This window comes from Bombina bombina, chromosome 9 (assembly GCF_027579735.1).
Source record: "Bombina bombina isolate aBomBom1 chromosome 9, aBomBom1.pri, whole genome shotgun sequence".
NCBI classification, from domain to species: Eukaryota; Metazoa; Chordata; class Amphibia; order Anura; family Bombinatoridae; genus Bombina; species Bombina bombina.
In genome coordinates, this window is record NC_069507.1 from 275074531 (window position 1) to 275087955 (window position 13425).

A 13425-nucleotide genomic window follows, 5' to 3' on the forward strand; every position below is an offset into this window, starting at 1 on the left:
CAGAAAGCTACGGCGACTTCCCTTTCTTTTTGGCTGAAGAGTTCCATATGTTTTGTATATGAGACTGCTGGACAGCAGCCTCCAGAGAAAGTTATGGCTCATTCCACGAGGGCTGTTGCTGCCTCATGGGCATTCAAGAATGAAGCTTCTGTGGAACAGATTTGCAAGGCTGCTACTTGGTCCTCTCTTCACACTTTTTCAAAGTTCTACAAATTTGAAACTTTTGCCTCGGCTGAGGCCTCTTTTGGGAGAAAGGTTCTTCAAGCAGTGGTGCCTTCCGTTTAGGTTCCCTGTCTTGTCCCTCCCGTATCATCTGTGTACTCTAGCTTGGGTATTGATTCCCAGTAGTAATTAGATGATCCGTTGACTCATCGTGTCATTAAAAAGAAAAGAAAATTTTATGCTTACCTGATGATAAATTTTTTCTTTTTTGACACAATGAGTCCACGGCCCGCCCTGTTTTTGATAGGTTGTTGATTTTTATAAACTTCAGACACCTTTGCACCTTGTTACTTCCTTTCTCTCCTTTACTTCGGTCGAATGACTGGGTTGGGAGGGAAGGGAGGTGATATTTAACAGCTTTGCTATGGTGCTCTTTGCCGCCTCCTGCAGGGCAGGAGTGGTATTCCCAGTAGTAATTAGATGATCCGTGGACTCATCGTGTCAAAAAAGAAATACATTTATCAGGTAATCAGATAAGCTTAAATTTTCTTTTTTTTTTATACTGGGCTTTAATTCATTAAAGTTTACAATCACTTTAAATCAAATCCATCCTGGTTTTACTCCTAAAAACACTGACCAAAAGTAGAAATGTTAAAGGGATAGTTAAATCAAAACTAAACTTTCATCATTCAGATAGGGCATGCAATTTCAAACAAGTTTTCATTTTACTTTTATCATCACATTTGCTTTGTTCTCTTGGTATCCTTTGTGGAAAGCTAAACCTAGGTAGACTCATATGCTAATTTATAATCCCTCGAAGGCCACCTCCTTATCTCTGCATTTTGACAGTTTTTCGCAGTTAGACAGCGCTAGTTCATGTATGCCATATAGATAACGTGCTCATGCATGTGGAGTTACTTAGGAGTCAGCACTGATTGGCTAAAATGCAAGTGTCTCTGTATGTATTTAGTCTCCCTAAGGGAAAAGGGGGCAACCAGACGTGGACTTCTTGCTCAGTGTGATTAGAGGGTTATGGCTACACCTCTCTGACGAGGCCAAAACAATAGTCTAGGGTTGCTGTGTTCCTTGCTCAGAGAGGAATTGCCTGGTATTTTGGCGCTGGACTGACCGTGATAGGCGGGATCAGACTGATATATTACAGGAAAGTTCTAAAAAGCATTACTGGGCTTAAAGAAGCTCCACCCAGGTGGTAAATTGCCATAGAACAGGCTAACAATGGTATTAAGCCAGTTGTTTGTTCCTGTGAGTGCCCTTCTCTCTCTGTGTATTTATTATCCCTAAAATGCAAGTCTGTCAAAAGAACTGAAATAAGGGGGCAGTCTTCAGAGACCTAGATACAAGGTAATCACAGAGGTAAAAAGTATATTAATATAACACTGTTGGTTATGCAATACTGGGGAATGGTACATAAAGGGATTAGTTATCCTTTTAAACAATAACAATTTTCAAGTAGACTTGTCCTTTAAGATACAAAGAACAGGCGGGATGGTGTGAAATAATACCCAAAACCAAATGCTTTTTTCAGTGTGTAAGGTTATTGGCATGTGTAAAATGAAACCTTCCCCAGGATGGATTAACATTGCAGAAGTTTTATCTGATGGATACATAGGTATGTATCCAACTGTCATGTTTGACCAATGATTGTATTTTATGTTTAGATCATTCTTATTGGATATTGTAACAAAGAAGAAAAATAAACAAATGAACCTTGGTTACAATGTAAAGAGTTATGCTGATTATGACAAATGTTTCCAGCCCCTTCCGATGGGTTGACTGGTAGGTGGAGATCACCTGACCTCTAGAGTACAATTCGGGATAGGAGTTCAATCAAAGTCTAAGAGTCTTTTTTACCTAGGTCTTGTCTGTTGACTTCCATTCTTTGGTTGCCTTTAGAAGTGTCTAGGTTATGGCTTCTCCTCCTTGTTTCTATCCTTCAATGGATATTTCAGTATCAGCTAAAACATAGTCTTGAACAGTATAACATGTAAACCATTATATTATGTAACAAAATTTTAAGTATATGGGGGTAAATTTGAGTTAGAAAGGTGGATAAGGAAGTGTGGAGAAAAGAATAAATAATAAAAAAAGACGGGGGGGAGTAAGGATGAGGGGAGGGATAGGGAAAGACCTAGTGAGGTACAAATGTCATGTATTGTAAATTTGTATATCTTGTTTAATTGAGTCTTTTAGGATGTAATCAGTTGAGTTAAGGGATATATTCCCCCTTTAAGCTAAATAAACCAATCATTTTGTGTTAGTGTTATTTCCTGTAGGTACTCCGCTAGTCACATTATCTCCCTTCATAATCCAGTAAAAACAGATTTTCTGGAAAGATTCCTTGTATCCATTATCCAGGATGCTGACTCATACATCTTATATGTTAAACTTATTTTGTTTCTAACTTCTAACCAATCAGGTCCCCCTGTTTTCCAACGCCTGACCAAAACTAAGTTCGATATGTTCATCTAGTAGTGTATTAATTAGAATTGACAATAGTCGCTAAATCTCCTTGATATCCCTACACTCCCACCACATATGTTTGTAAGTACCGTTTGCCCCACATTCTCTGTAGCACAGTTTGGTGTTCCCTTTAGATGTGTGTGATGTCCTCTCTGGTGTAAGGTACCATCTAAAAGCAGTCTTAATTGCGTTTTCCCTTAAGTCAGCGCTGAGTAGTCCATTAGTAATTGACCCAAGTATTTTGTCCCATGTTTGTTTTTCTATGTGTGCATCCAAATCCTTCTCCCATTTGAGTATCATTGGAGATTTTACTGTATTGTTAAATAATTGGATAGCTAAGTATACTGGATATGGCCTGTTTCGGTCTAGTATGTGAACTATACAAGTGTTCTAGTATAGATTTTGGTTGGGATACTATAGCTAAGTATACTGGATATGGCCTGTTTCGGTCTAGTATGTGAACTATACAAGTGTTCTAGTATAGATTTTGGTTGGGATACTACTTTACAGTATTTTTGTAGTGATGATATTAGTTGAAGATGTAAATACCAATGGAGTTTTTGCGGGGCTATTTTATCTTGTAGTTGAGTGTAGGTCAATAACATTTTATTCCAATGATTGTATTTTAAAAGTATTTCCTAATGTTTTCCATTATTGTTTGAAAATTAAATAACTTTTCCCATTTTGTCAAAAAAAGAACAGTTCAGGGAATCATTTTCTCATGTCCGCATCTATTCTCATCCTTTTATAAAGGATTTTCCCAGTTTTCATACTAAACGGTAGACTATACAGGATCTTTAGGAAATTATTAGCACCTTCCGACTGCTGATTATCGCGGCCAATGCCTTTAAGGTGCCACAAGTGTCTCGGGGGGTGACACTTATGTTCCTGCTGTCACAGCTGAATAACGCTCACTAAAGGCCTTGGACATACAACTTTGTATTTCACCAATACCTAAAACCTTCATTTTTAAATTTAAATTACGTGTGGCCGCTCTGTATAATGTCGTATTCGCCTTGACCTGATGTTAGTTCAGTATGTTGTCATTTGACAGAGCGGTAATACAGTAGTGGGAGCTAGGTGAAAGCCAATAGCAAGAGGCATTAATGTGCAGCCACCAATTGGCAGCCTCTGACCTACCTAGGTATACTTTTCAACAAAGGATACAAACAGAACAAAAATGATACTAGAAATACATTTGAACGTTATTTAAAATTGCTGCTGTATCTGAATAATGAGAGAACAATTTGTTTTTCATGTTTTTATCTGCTGTGCACACTGTGTCTTCTTGCCTATTCTAGCCCCTCCTATTGTTCTATTATTTCCCTATTGTTTTCTCCTCCTCACTTACATTTCCCTGTCTCTTCTCCCCAGCAACCTACCTTCTCCGGCTCCGAACTCAAGCTGGGTTCAGTTTTAGGCTGTGACATAGGAACCTGCATTTCCCAGGAGAGTACATTGTCCTTTCTGCGTTGAGAGTCACCAAAGTCGCTGTGTGACTCATTGTGACGTTTTTATCATTGAGGAGCTGTGTGGGGCTCAGAGTGGCATTTGCTGCATCTCTTCTTCCCTTCTTTATACTGCTCCTCCTGTCTGTGCTCCCTGCATGGGTTGGGTACATTAGTCCAGCCTGACGAGTCTCATTCCTCACCCTAGCTCTGCTCCCTACACATTCATTCCCTTGTATGTGATCCCCTTAGTCAGTGCATGGGCTGGGTGGGTTGGCATTGCTCAACCTGGCACTCTGTGTAATTAGGCTGGCTTCCCCACTACACTGCCAGGCATGCCAACCGGATGTGACAGGGAAGTGTCTGTGATATCAGGGCACCAATGAGGAGTCTATAGCTGCCACTACCCACTCTGGATGGGATCTCTCTGTCTGCTGGTGGATTAGCAGGGGATACCCAGCACTGGGGGCAGGATTAATATGTCTGTGTCTTGTCTTGTAACCATGAAACTTATTTATTATTAAATTGTGAACAAACTGTATATAGGAAGAAATAAACTGACTGTGCTGTACCTCTCTGTATGTTCTGTACTTTAATATCCTGCACCTTCTGCTAATTCAGCTCTGAAAGTATCACACTGCATCAGTGATTACCCAACCTTTTCCTGCCACCATCCCCTTGGTTTCCTAAACTTGCCATCAGCACCCTCTGCCTAAGCCAATACAAATATTATTCACCATTGCAGTGCACAAGCCTAACGCGGATAACTACCCAATGAATTCAACTTTAGTTAAATTATAACTGAAACGTTTGTTTTATTCTATATGTATTTTCTTTCCTAGGACATTGAGAGTTCATAACGTCATTCCAATAACTAGTGGGATATTCAACTCCTGACAAGGATGAGGAGGCAAAGAGCACCCCAGCAAAGCTGTTAAGTTTAACTTCCCTTACCCATCATCCACAGTCATTCTCTTTGCCTCTGTCAATGCAGGTTGTGCGAAGTTGGTGTCTGAAAATAATAATCCTTTTATGGGTAGTTTCCCTGCAAGCAAGGATTTGGGTGTAGCTGTGTCTACGTCAATCTTTTGAGTAGAAGTAGTGGTGGCTTTTAGCAGTTAGAAGGCGGCGAAGAAGTCTTTGCTTTACCTCTAACATTTTGCTACCCCTTTGTAGAAAGCCAGGATTGGTTATTCTGCTCTTTCTTTTAACCACAGGTCCATGACAGGGTGCCCAGTGCCTGTCATACCGGTGTAGCTGCTTTTCTGCCCTGCAGCTGGATCCACAGGTAAGTGACTCTTCCTTTCTAGGTTTGGAAGGACAGCACTTCAGAGGTTAACCCTCTAGTGCAGTGTTTCCCAACTGCGGTCCTCAAGTACCCCAACAGTCCTGATTTTCATTATAGCTGAACTAGAGCACAGGTGAAATAATCATCTGATGGATGAGAGCAGGTTGGTTACTGATCAGCTATAATGAAAAGCAGGCCTGTTGGGGGTACTTGGGGGCTGCGGTACTAGGTATTAGACATACATCGGAGACATTTATTCTTGGGAGATGTATACTGTATTTATTCCAGCTTCCCCTTTAAGAAGTCAGTATTTCTGCATTAGGTTACGGATTTAAAAATCAGTTGTTTATTTTTCGTTCTCTTATGTGTGGCGCAGTTACTTTCCCAGCTGCTCACGTGTTTTCTGTACCTCCGGTTTTACGGAGCAGATCTTAGTGAGCTATTAGGTTGGATTGAAGGTTGTTTAATATGTCGGCTTAGCCTGTTTATCCGATCGGAGGTCCTTCAGCTAAGATTGTTATGCTTAGAGAAGGAACTAGTAAAGAGTCAACAGGATATCGTTTGAAGCAGTTCACATCATCTCCTGTCTTGCTAGTGGGGGTTTTCACTCTGGTCCAGTAGGAACTTCAGATATTGTCTGAAGTTTAATCTTATTCCTCAAATTTATTTTACTAATTGTACTGTGATAATTATTATTTTATGTACTAGTGGGGCCTGTTCTCTTACACTATGGAAGATCGGGATCAGTCTATCTCTTTAGACAAGAGTTTGTTATGCTTAGAGAACCAGATTACCCTACCAATGCAGTTTTGTTCTACATGTTTAGAAAAAACTTTAAAATGTAAAGAAAAAATTCTCCCTACAGAACCAAGTGTCTCTCAGGACATTGCTGGGCGTTACATGCCTCAGCTTTCTCCCCATATGTCCCAAGCCTTAATTGTTTCTCATACAGTGCCTTCTGTTTCCTCTCATCCTCCTGGGGGTGTTTATTTACCAGGGGATTTAGCTGCTCAGATAACTTCTTCAGTTTCTGCGGCTTTGTCTGCTTTCCCTAATCCGGGTAAGCATAAGAGGAAATCTAAGAATTTGTCTGCTAATAAGGTTTCTGGTGCTTCTAAATCTGTGTTAGTCAACCTTTCTCAAATGTCTGATGAAGAAGATACTTCAGTAGCTTCTGAAGGTGAGATCTCAGACTCTGACACTCTAGCAGAAAAATCTTCACATTCTGAAGAGACTAATTTTAAATTTAAACTTGAACACCTCCGATTACTATTGAAGGAGGTCCTATCTACGTTAGACGACTCTGAACCTTCGGTTTTTGTCAACCCCAAGAAGTCATCTAAACGTAACAGATATTATGATTCCCCTACGTCTGAGGATGTTTTTCCTGGTTCAGACAAGATGTCTGAAATTATAGCTCAGGAATGGGATAAGCCAGGGGTTACTTTTTCCCCTTCCCCTGTTTTTAAAAAGATGTTTTCTGTTGCTGACTCTTTTCGTTACTTATGGCGTACAGTGCCTAAAGTAGAAGGAGCTATCTCTACTCTTGCTAAAAGAACTACTATTCCAATAGAGGATAGTTGTTAATTTAAAGATTCAATGGATAAGAAGCTAGAGGCTTACTTAAAAAAGATGTACATCCATCAAGGATAACCGTGGCAACCTGCGGCAAGTATTGCTACGGTTGCGGGAGCTGCATCTTATTGGTGTGATGCCCTGTCTGATTTGATATCAGAGGAAACAACAAAAGAGGAGATCAAAGATAGGATCAAAGCTCTGAAACTGGCCAATTCATTTATCAGTGATGCTAACATGCAGGTAATTCGTCTGGGAGCTAAGATGTCTAGCTTCACTATTCTAGCTCGCAGAGCACTATGGTTAAAATCTTGGTTGGCGTATGTTTCCTCAAAATCCAAACTTTTGGCTTTACCTTATAAGGGTAAAACTCTGTTTGGGCCTGGTCTGGCAGATATCATTTTAGAAATTACAGGTGGAAAGGGATCCTTCCTTCCTCAGGACAAGAAGAATAGACCTAGAGGTCTTCAGACTTCTAATTTTCCTTCCTTTCGTAACTTTAACGGACAAAAGTCCTCCTCTTCCTCTTCGAAACCAGATCAACCCAGATCTTCTTGGAAATCCAACCAGCCCTGGAACAAGGGAAAACAAACCAAGAAGCCTTCTGCTGACTTTAAATCAGCATGAAAGTTCCGCCTCTGATTCTCTGTTTTGTCAAGCCTGGATACGCGATGTCCCAGACCCTTGAGCGGTAGACATAGTATCCCAGGGTTACAGAATGGGACTCAAGTCTTGTCCTCCAAGAGGCAGATTTCTCCTGTCAAGATTATCCTCAAACAAAATTCAAACAGAACAAAGTCCAAGCACTAAAGGATTATCGCTTCAATGTCAGAAAATACCCTGTGATTGCTGAGAATAACCCGGAATTTAAAATACTTCAGTTATTGATAATCCTAGACCTGTCTCGGTCTCCAAATGCAGGCACTATTGAGCCTCTACTATTGAAGCCTTTTGTGCAAACATAAATATGTGTACAGGTAATGTGCAAGCTAACAGTTCTTAGGTATGCTGCGGTAAAAACTTGAATTCTGTCTTACCCACTTTCTGCCGATTGAAGCTGCTGTAAATGAGCGTTCCGCCTATGTGTGTGTGTGTGTGTGTGTGTGTGTCGGTCCACAGGAGCAAACAAACAAACAGACCTTCCCTGGTCCCGCTCCCTCCTCGATCACTTTGAATGGCGGCTTTCACTGCTCCAGCCTCTGTATCGGACTTTGGTGTGGTAAGAAGATCCTTCCGTCTATATACAGGTGTCGGTCCACAGGAGCTGTTGAATTCACTTGGTCTCGCTCCCTCCTCGATCTTTCCTCTGACGGCTCTCGTTTATTCAGACTTCCTTCCTCCAATCTGTAGCTGCAAACATTACGATAATTTCCGGAACTCCATCTCGCTCTTTACCCAGGGTCTGACTTCTGTATCAGATGTTGTCCGTGCTCTCTCTGCCCCAATGATATACAAATCTTGTACGATCAGACGATCAAATGAGGAGCACCAGACTTAGATTCTTTGTATATAAAACTTAACCTTTATTCAGCTAACCGGCTTGTTTAAAACTTCATCAAATCCATAATGACATAACACAGATAGCTCAGTATTTCTCCTGCTTACGCGTTTCGGCAATAGCCGTAGTCATAGCTTGCCAAAGCTATCTTCAATGCCCTAGCAGCGTGGCCCCAACTGTAGTTGGTCCGGTTTATAAGATTTCTATCGGACAACATCATCCAGTGGCTTACATCAACCACCAGGGAGGGACTCGTTCCTTAGCCATGAAGAAGGTAACTCGCATTCTACAGTGGGTGGAAGCCCATGATTGCTTTCTGTCTGCTATCCACATTCCAGGAGTGGACAACTGGGAAGCAGATTTTCTGAGCAGACAGACCTTTCTTGCCGGGGAGTGGGCTCTCCATCCGGAAGTGTTCTCTCAGATATCCCTCAAGTTTGGGGTTCCAGAGTTGGACCTGATGGCGTCCCGAAAAAACGCCAAGGTTCCAAAGTACGGTTTAAGATCAAGAGATCCTCAGGCTGTTCTGATAGATGCTCTAGCAGTTCCTTGGAGGTTTTCTCTGGCTTATCTGTTTCCTCCATTTGCTCTCCTTCCACAAGTCATTGCTCGTATCAAACAGGAGAGAGCATGGCCTCGCAGGATCTGGTTTCTGGATCTAGTGAGAATGTTATCTCTACCTCCTTGGAGGTTACCTCAGAGGAAAGACCTTCTACTTCAGGGTCCTTTCCTCCATCCAAACCTAGATTTTCTGCAGCTAACTGCTTGGAGATTGTACGCTTAGTTCTGTCTAAACGTGGTTTCTTTTACAAGATACGACAAGTCCACGGATTTCATCCTTACTTATTGGATATCGCCTCCTGGTCAGCAGGAAGAGGCAAAGAGCACCACAGCAGAGCTGTATATATAGCTCCTCCCTTCCCTCCCACCCCAGTCATTCTCTTTGCCTGTGTTAGTGATAGGAAGAGGTAAAGTGAGGTGTTAGTTTAGTTTCTTCAATCAAGCGTTTATTTTATTTATTTTTATTTTATTTTAAATATTTTATTGAGGTTTACAAAACACATATCGTACATTGAAAATTCAATTTTCTCAGAGTACATGTTACAATAATATATAGGTCCATAATAAACAAAAAGAAAAGCATATTAAACAGTAATCTTCATAATGACTATGAAATTATCTAGCCCAACATTAAATACCATTACTATTCAAAGTAAACATATCACTGGCTCATAAGCCAATCATAGCCAAAATGCTTGAGTAATAAACTTGTGTCAGTAACATTGCTTGCTCTAACAATCTGCTCCTTAAATCGAAATATAAAAGTGAAACCTCATTTTTAATTATATTTTCTACTAGAACAAATATAGTCCCTCAGATGCAACATAATAGAGGAAGTAGTAGATAAAATAGGAAAGGGGTTCTTAATGGCCGCTATATTAATGTAGCTATATAATAGGTATCAGGGAAAGGTGCAATAGAATCTGCGTTCCTATGTTTAACTAGTAAACAAATTTGAGGGGGAGGGCGGAGCCGCTACTCTAGAAATTATTGTCTCAGGGCGAACTTTATGAATATAATCTCCTAGCAAAGATTTCCTAAAGCCATTGAGAGTGTACAGTCTTTGCTTGGCCTGTAGGGGGGGATGCAAAATGATTAAGGGGCTTATAGCTGATATGTAGCAGAATGTTTTAACGGTAAGCATATTATAAGCAATGCCATGAGAGCAGAGTCCACACAGCTATGGGTATAATCTTTAAGTGGAACTATCCCTAGGCAACAAAGAATAAACACACTCGTTATAACTTCCCTATATGTATATATACACTTTGAGTCATTTAAGGTGGTAGGGTATATGATAGAATATTAGCGAATATGAATCATGCAAGCTCACATGGCGCTATATAATGCAACTTAAAGTATTAAATAGGTATATGTGCCTTAATAAATTGCAGCATAAAGTAGCTAAGGACTCATCTTAACTTTAAATAATGGATGTTATGATTGTCACCCAACTTTGTAGGAGGGAATAAGTAATATCCATTAGTTATATAAGAGGTTGGGACCAATATGTGGCTATCTGTTCCTATAGCATGTGAAGGTGAAACGGTCTCTAGACCAATGTATGTCTTATCTTAAACAAGAATACAACTTTGCTGTCAACATTAATAGTAAATAGAGAAACAAGTAGCCGCCAAGGAAGTTGTAGTATAAAATGTAACTTTTATTAAATGTATCCAGTAAAAGAGAGAATAATATATACTGGGGGGACAATGTTGAGAAGAGAGGAGTAAGCAACAGGCTTACGCGTTTCGGCCACAAAGGGCCGTAATCATAGCCTAATGGTTACAAATCTGACCGTCCATTTAAAAGCAATAAAAGTTTCTAATTGGCTAATACAGATACACACCTCTCTATCTTAAATCAACATACAATTCAGAATCTAATAGCAGCAAAGGATCATAGGAATTTAATGAATAAAACTAACATCACAGTTACTTTAATAGAAAATAAATAAATTAAATAGATGTATATTGAATTCATATATAACAAAGGGCATGTAATATGGAACATATTTAAACTTAGCATAGGTTATAAGAAACAGTGATATTGAAACAGAACAATGCGGTAGGTGGATAGGAATAATGAATACAAAAATGGATAGGGTAAATACATAGTAACAAGTACAACAAAATACATATATATACAATAACTAAAATGTATTAAATTAATACATGGTGGATATAGATCTCGCTACAATTTCATCAAAATGTAGTTAAAGTACTTGTAAAAAATAATGTATATACCATAAAAATGACAGCAGCAGAATCACTCCCAATAATTAATCAGATCATAATCTGAGTTTAAGCCACTAGGTTATTGTGTATTGAGTTTAAAAACCCAGAACATCTCATGTTTATTGAGAAGTTTGACTCTGTTCATACCAGGTTTGGGAGCAGACACTTTTTCAATTACACACCACTTGAATGTGCTAAGATCTTTCTGATGAAACTGCACAAAATGTTGTACAATATGAGAGGTATATTTACCTAGGCTTATCGTAGAAAAATGTTCTCTAATTCTAGAAGACACTTCCCTAGTAGTGAGTCCTACATATTGTAGATGGCAAACTTCACATGTGATAAGATATATAACAAAAGTGCTAGTGCAATTATGGCAACCAAAAATGCGATATGATTCACCAGTAGCCATGGAATTGAAGGTATCAGAAATCTGAGCATGGTCGCAGGGCTTCCACTTTCTGTGTCCACACCTGAACATACCATTGTGAAGCAGCCATGAACTGTTCCTACTGGAACTAATGTTAGTAAGTTTAGTGGGTGATACATAGTTGCCAATAGTCTTACACTTGCGGTATGAACACCTAAGGCCCTGTTTTACAGTATCTTGTAATTTGTCATCAGCTGAAAGCAAGGAAAAATGTTTTTTGACAATCTTGAATATGTCGCTATATTGAGCGCTGTATTCCGTTACAAAAGTAACTCCTTTATGACTATCTCTCCTGTCAGATACTCTATCCGTCAAAAGAGAGTGCCAATCTAATTTGTCAACCTCCCCTCTGGCCCTATTAATCACTTTAGAAGAATATCCTCTGGCCAATAGTCTAGTGCTCAGTTCATTGGCTTCCTGTACATATTCATTTTGCACAGAATAATTTCATCTCAGCCTAATGAACTGGCCTTTGGCCACAGCATAAGGAACATGAGGGGGGTGACAACTGGAGGCCTCAAGAAGAGTGTTACCAGAAAAAGGCTTGCGGTAAACTCTCGAATGTATGGGACCATCTGCATTTGCTTTTAACTGTATATCCAAAAAATGGATTTGTTCCCTATCAAATTCAAAAGTGAACCCCAAGCCAATCTGGTTATCATTGAGAAAATCAATAAATGCCTGTTCTAGAGACCCATCCCAGATAATTAACAGATCATCTATGTTGCGTTGAAAAACCAATATTTGAGACCTGTATGGGTTCATATCTCCAAAGATGTGGGACCGCTCCCACCAACCCAAAAACAGGTTGGCATAGGAGGGGGGCACATTTCACCCCCATAGCGGTCCCACATCTCTGGAGATAGAAGACATTTTCAAAACAGAAAAAATTGTGGGTCAAAAGAAAAGATGTAACCCTGATGACAACTTTTGAAAAGAATCACTGTAATCAGTATAATATCTCAAAAAGTACTCAATGGCCTTTAGGCCAGCCTCGTGAGGAATGGAAGTGTACAGCGCCACAACATCCACTGTAAGCCAATTGGATGTGGGCGTCCAACTAATCTGATTAAGGATGTTCAAAACATGCTTAGTATCTCTGGTGTAACTAGGCAAAAAAATGACCAATGGTTGTAAGATGCAATCTAGCCAACATGAAAGGTTCTCCATAATGGAATTGATGCTACTCACTATAGGGCGACCCACTACATTAGTGAGACCCTTGTGGACCTTTGAGAGATGATGGAACGGGGGGACATGAGGAGACTCAATGATGAGAAATTTAGCCGTCTCAGTGTCTAAAAAACCTTCCTCTGCTCCATCATCTACCAAACACCGTAGTTCATTCTGAAATCTAGTAGTAGGGTCACAAGGGAGGATGGTTTAGTCAGTACCATTATTAAGTTGACGATGGGCTTCCTTAACATAATCAGCCCTGTTCATGACTACAACCGATCCTCCCTTGTCCGCAGCCTTAATAACCAGCTGTGTATTGGAGCGTAGCTCATTTAAAGCTTCCCTTTCTTTCATGGTAAGATTGAAATGGATGTTATCCTGGGTATATTTAAAGGGACACTGAACCCAAATTTTTTTCTTTTGTATTTCAGAAAGAGCATGCAATTTTAAGCAACTTTCTAATTTACTCCTATTATCAATTTTTCTTCGTTCTCTTGCTGTCATTATTTGAAAAAGAAGGCATCTAAGCTTTTTTTTGGTTTCAGTACTCTGGACAGCACTTTTTT

The 13425-nt window shown here is 39.8% G+C and overlaps 1 protein-coding gene across 1 annotated transcript in view; it reads left to right on the plus strand.

The window, feature by feature from the left end:
* Positions 1-4063, plus strand: part of NECAP1 (NECAP endocytosis associated 1) — a 62533-nt gene extending 58470 nt beyond the window's left edge. Inside the window, exon 8 of the mRNA XM_053693053.1 lies at positions 4018-4063. Coding sequence (XP_053549028.1) covers positions 4018-4063 — 46 coding nt within the window. The remainder of the gene's footprint in view (positions 1-4017) is intronic.
* Positions 4064-13425: the final 9362 nt, after the last annotated feature.